At 34.8% G+C, this 6,168-nt stretch overlaps 1 protein-coding gene across 1 annotated transcript in view; it reads right to left on the minus strand.

Annotated features, from left to right (window-relative positions):
- Positions 1-4,569, minus strand: part of LOC105178516 (aconitate hydratase, cytoplasmic) — an 8,380-nt gene extending 3,811 nt beyond the window's left edge. The window contains exons 1-10 of the mRNA XM_011102002.2: positions 3,985-4,569; positions 3,255-3,359; positions 2,843-3,003; positions 2,659-2,751; positions 1,306-1,491; positions 966-1,127; positions 481-625; positions 258-400; positions 93-149; positions 1-30 (exon numbers count right to left, since the gene is read on the minus strand). The exon at positions 1-30 is cut by the window's left edge and continues 62 nt beyond it. Of these exons, the coding sequence (XP_011100304.1) occupies positions 1-30; positions 93-149; positions 258-400; positions 481-625; positions 966-1,127; positions 1,306-1,491; positions 2,659-2,751; positions 2,843-3,003; positions 3,255-3,359; positions 3,985-4,285 (1,383 nt within the window). The 5' untranslated portion in view covers positions 4,286-4,569. The remainder of the gene's footprint in view (positions 31-92; positions 150-257; positions 401-480; positions 626-965; positions 1,128-1,305; positions 1,492-2,658; positions 2,752-2,842; positions 3,004-3,254; positions 3,360-3,984) is intronic.

A 6,168-nucleotide genomic window follows, 5' to 3' on the forward strand; every position in this document is an offset into this window, starting at 1 on the left:
CTGGCATTTGGAGAAAAGAAAAGATTGAATCTTTGGAATATCCAATAAAAATATTGCAGACCTAATATATCAGAGCAAACATATAGGTTTACCTCACTGTAGTCCACGAACATTTTATTTGCACGTAGATAAGCTTCTATCATTTCCACCTAAATATCAGTATATGGTTGGTTATTTCTTTGGGAACATATAGAATGAAGTGGGATAAATCATTTTCTTTTATATCTTCTAGCACATGTAAACAAAAATGTGCTTACAGTCTCGTCACTTCTGCCAGTTAATTTCAGATATTGCAAAGTGACATGATCTACAGGGAAGAACCCCATAGTGGCGCCATACTCTGGAGACATGTTTGCAATGGTGGCTCTGTCAGCTAATGAGATTTCACCCACACCACCGCCTGAATGCAATGAAACATGCATTATTAGGTCCTCTTACAGAGATGAAACGGTCAAATCACTTAGTATTCAGCAATATTACCATAAAATTCGACAAACTTCCCGACAACTCCATGCTTCCGTAGCATTTGTGTGACAGTTAAAACCAAGTCAGTAGCAGTGACACCATTCCGTAATTTTCCAGATAATTTGAACCCAACCACTCCTGGCAACACCATGCTCATCGGCTGTCAGACAAATAATAGCAATGTCACAAAGTGCACAGGCACCTTAATATTAATCAGAAGTAAAAGAATATCACGGTGAAGTTCAACTTTTAGGTTTAGGCACAAGTGTAACTTTTGAGATCGTGATTAGCACTAGAGAGAAGCACAGGAAAGTTAATTAACTTCTTTTAGAATAATATACAACATAAAAGAATAACTGCATCAAAAAGTGTATATCAACTAAGAAATTAAACAGATCATGATAGATACATTTTTTACTTTTGTAAAACAGGAAACAGAACACGAAGACAAACCCCTCCATAGTCCATACCAGAGCTCTGCACTTATTAAGAGTTAGTACCTGACCAAGCATTGCTGCCTCTGCTTCAATACCTCCAACTCCCCAACCAGCAACTCCCAGACCATCAATCATGGTGGTATGAGAATCAGTCCCAACCACACTATCTGGATAGAGTATTCCATCAGTATTGAAGACAACCCGTCCAAGATATTCAAGATTGACCTAATGTCACAGGAAACAACTTCATTAAGTTAGCATCAGCACGGATGAGAAAAGGTAATGTGATCAATGCATAATTGAAAAATTACAAAAAGATTATCATAAAAGAATCAGTGGTGCAGGCCCAAAAACTTTCAGTTACTGAAATTAAATGAACGCCATTATTTTTATGCTTCGGTACCTGGTGCACTATACCCGAACCAGGTGGAACAACAAGCATGTTTTGAAAAGCTTTAGATCCCCACTTAAGGAAAGCAAATCTCTCCTTGTTTCTCTGGAATTCAAGCTCCATATTTGCTTGAACAGCATTTTCTGATCTTGCCACATCAACTTGTACTGAATGATCAATAACCAGATCTACTGGTACCTGCACGACCACCCAGCATACTGGGATGAGAAAGCAAGGTATATTATATAGTACAGCAGCAAGCAAGCGATTAGGCCCGGGAAGTTACCAAAACTACAACGAATGATCCAATAAACTAGTTTAAGTTTATTTGAAGCAATCTCAATTAGCACAGGAAAATCAATGAAGATTAAGGGTATCATACTGAAAGGGAAAGTGGGGGAAGAGGGAAGGGGGGAATATTAAGAACATATGCTTAAAAGTATTAGGAGAAACTACGAACATGGAGGTTCCCTTAACCCACCCCCATCTATAAATGCTTAGTTTAAATAAAATTAATGGACAGGGTTTCATGTGAACATTTAAGCTAACAATAGAAACAGATTGGATTAGAGAGGGAGTTTCACACGTGCACAAGGGGGGCTGACCACACCTAACTCCTTAATTACATATGTAATTTCTCAAAATATACTTATACTAATGAATAAAAGTTGCTATTATTGATTGGAGGTTCAGAAGTTACAAGAATCTATATTAGTGCGATTTCATGTCAGAAATTATCTTTTACTTCCCAGTTCCCAGTTAGTATCATTTGTAAATATATAAGAAATCTTGCAACTTTAATGGTTGAACTCTACTAGTTCCCATCTTTCATTTTCTATAAGATAAAAGTTTGCGTAGCATTAGATTTCCCACTTTTCTATCATCGCACAACACAAAGCTTTCATGGATCATGAGTTATCTTGGGGACAAAAAGACACAAAATGTGGAAGGCCAAGGATAGCGAGGCCAATATCACATGGGTGCATGTGGTTTTCATTTATACAAACTTGTCTGTCGGCACTGCCCTAGGGCAGACCCATCTGGGCGGTGCACATGAATGCAGGAGACTCCCAGTAAAAAAACAAGCTCAGCCATGTCTAAACCAAAAGCTCAGAAAAGGAAGTACCCTACTGAATTAACAACTATTGGAAGACCCAAGTAAAGATGTCAGTGGTATAATGGCCTTCGAAGATGAAAAAGTGTCCAGTAGGACAATTGAAATTTCCACAGATACTTTATAAGTCATTTTTAATTGCAGGTACCTAGCCTACTTCTGTGTCTATTTGCTATATTAAATTTACCCAGAAAGGTGCTTCCAACATCTAGTCACTGAGAGACTACAAAACTGTATAATATAGTACATACCAATGGATTGATCTTGTTAGAATCACTGCCAAGCTTGTTCATAGCATCACGCATGCAAGCAAGGTCAACCACAGCGGGTACACCGGTAAAATCCTAGCAACAAAAGAAACATTTTCAGATGAAAACTGCTCATTTTTCATAATCAAAGTTACTGCGGTGAACACAGTGAACCAAGACCCAGTACCTGGAGTAGTACTCGGGCAGGCTTGAAGGGGATCTCAACTAGCTTTGGGGAAGTATTTTCCCAGTCAATGATCTTCTCAACATCTTCCTTGGTTACTTGGAAGCCATCACAGTTGCGTATTGCTGATTCAAGAAGGATCCTAATAGAGTATGGCAGCTTATCTGTAATTACAGCATATGCACAGTCAATAGAACATACGAGATAACATCATATGCACGCACACTCTCAAAGCAGTAACAGTGGATAAAGAGTATGCCATCAATAGAAATAATGTATCTTCGTAATATATAATATAATTCATAAGAGTAAGAGCATCTTATACAATGAAAATATGAATCTTTGATACATTTAAAATACAACTACAAGCATGCTATAGGAAATGGAAAATCAGTATAAAAATAAGAATAATTACCTATCCTCGGATCATTTAGAGCTGGCAGACTGTAGAACTTTCCAAATTCACCCCCGCCGGACTTGGGTAGACTAGTGAAAATTCCCTTGAAGGGATTCTCAGCAGCTGAAACCAAATATCACGGGTACAGTTTCACTTAACATAAGCAAATAAGCTACTCTTGCAAAAATAGATATGGTACAATAAAAAAGAATCTTTCCGCAAACCATTTTGCCACGTAAATACTTATTGACAAAATAAAGATGCAAAAGATATTTTCTACTATTTGCTAAATAAAAATATACTATCTCGGCAGCATACAACTTCCACGAAACAACAAAAAAAGAAAACCAAAAAAAAAAAAAAAAAGAAGTAAGCGAAATTCAATTTACCATTTAAAGAGTAAATCTTAAAGGAGAACGGAAAGATCGGATGAGAGTAACTTCAATCCCATCAAAAGAGAACGCAGCACAAAGGCAAAAGCAGATTAATTTCACATATTACTATCGCACAATGCTTAAAGCTAACTTTTGTCCCGAGATTCTTAAAATCGAACCCAAACATATATGATTTACACGATCAGCAATTGAAACCTAGAATATAGAAAAAAACTTAGCTCAAATTTCATTTTCCTCGGAAAAGGACAAAAATTCAAATGGAAACCAAATTCGGTTGATCAAACATGGCGGAGCAGAACCAGTAATAAAAATCCAGTATTTACTAAACATTCCATTTCCTCGAGAGTACCCACCCATTGTAGCGATCTTGCGATGCAACAGAGTATCAGAAGAAACAGACGCGATTCTGATCTGCGCCGCAAGACTAGGTGGCGATTTCCAATCAACGCCGTGGCTCCAACGCGCCGCCGATAGATAACTCAGAGATCGGAGGTGCTGCTGCCCAACGGAGTGCAGATTATGATTAACGGACGGCGAAGGCGAGGGCGAAGCGGGTTTCCTAGAGAGAGAAGAAAACACCCTTTTGCCAGCACTCGAAGAAGAAGAGTGAGAAGCTCTCCTCAGAAGCGCGGAGGTGCCGCTCGTTATATACATGATGAAACTCAATTAATGGCGACAATCACATTCAATCTAATACAAACAAACCACGATTAGGGATAAGGATGTGGGAGTGATTGCAAGATGACGAACGGCGTTTTCTGTGAGAATTGAGAAATGGGTTTCCCTTGGGGTGTGTGCCAGAGGATGACAGAGCGTATATATATTGTAGAAGGAAGGAAATGGGAAGTTTTCTTTGGAATTGATGCGGATGAGATTTTCTGGGAAGGGACGCAGCTCTTGTGTGCTTGTGGGGGGCACATGGAGCGCAGTTAGTGACTGATATTTTTCTAAGGGTTTTTTAAATGTAGCCGTAGAGGGGTGTTGTGGGCAATTTGAACACTCCCACATCGCAGAAAAAGGGCAACCATTTTGATTTTGTCAAAATGTTACCAATACTCGATTTTGGTAAATTACAGTTATCTTTCTAAAAATTTACAACATTTATAAATATTTTTTATTATTTAAATAATTATATATTTTTAAATAAAAATAAAGATAATTATACGTAAAATGTATGTGGTTCAAAAAATTACATCATCATTCCTAAGATTTACTTTCGTCTAATAAATAAGTCCTTCCATCAATCAAAATATTTTTTAATTAATTTTTTAAATTTGCTGATATTAACAAAAAATTAAAAAAAATTATATTTATTCCCATTGACTTATTACTAATTTATTGCAGGTCACATAAATCTTATGATCAAATTATTCCCATTTGTATTCATGCGTTAATATATGTGATGAGGTATAACTTCATTGTTATAAGGGTAGTTTAGTAAAACAAATTATTTGACATGCAATAAGTCAATCGACAGTAAATATCAATTTTTTTTTAATTTTTTTTGTTAATATCAGCAATTTCACTGATTTTTACTAACGAATTGACTTATTTATTAGACGAAAAAGCAAACCTTAGAAGTGCTAGATATAATTTCCCAAACTACACAAGGTCTACATATAATTACGCCAAACCTTAGGGAAAGGAGAGTGTCATTGTTCCTAAAAATACTTTTATGATTTTAAGGATCTTTTGGTTGGGGAGAATAGTTGGAGGGAAAGTAAAATTATAGTTGGAGGGGACGTAAAATTAGATACATATAAAATACCTCCGAAGTTCAATTTCGTTTCTATCCAAAACTGGGTGCGAAGGTGAAAGTATGAGGTCAAAGATACAAAAAGTTGAGGTCATTGGTAGTCATTTTTTTTTATTTAAACTGAATAGTTTCAATACTCATTTTGATAAATATTTTTATTAATAAAAAATATTTTTTTTCTTATTAGATGAATATTCTTAATAATAAGGTTTTTAAATGCTAAATATATTTTAGTTATAATGTTAACTTGTTTATTTTCTAAACAAACAAAGAAAAATAATTAATTGATAAATTACAAAAATTATTCTTTTCTTCCCAATCTGTTTTTCTCATACCAAACAATGGCAAGTATTTGAGATTTAGTTTCCTTCCAATTATACCAAACAATTTAAACAAAAATTGTTATTCTTTCCCTCTCCCTTGTCTTTTCATTTTCAGTCCCCCTTTCGCTTCTCCTATTTTTTCACTTAAACCAAACGAACCCTTAAACGATAATGTGGCAATTACTACTTTATTATTGATGTTTTTTCTTAAATATTTAAAAAAATATAAAAAAAATTGAGAGCAAATAAAATAAACAACTCATACGGCATATTAATCCATAAAAATATTTTTAAAAATTCTAAAATTATATAAAAAATATAATTTATAATCCAAAAGAGTATTTTAATCAATTCAATATAAAAATTAAATGAAAGTCTAATAAAAACTAACAAAATTAACTCGTTGTCAGAAAAATATAAAATAAAAAAATTTATTTATAATTTTTCAAAAAACAAAA

Source organism: Sesamum indicum, linkage group LG16 (assembly GCF_000512975.1).
Source record: "Sesamum indicum cultivar Zhongzhi No. 13 linkage group LG16, S_indicum_v1.0, whole genome shotgun sequence".
NCBI classification, from domain to species: Eukaryota; Viridiplantae; Streptophyta; class Magnoliopsida; order Lamiales; family Pedaliaceae; genus Sesamum; species Sesamum indicum.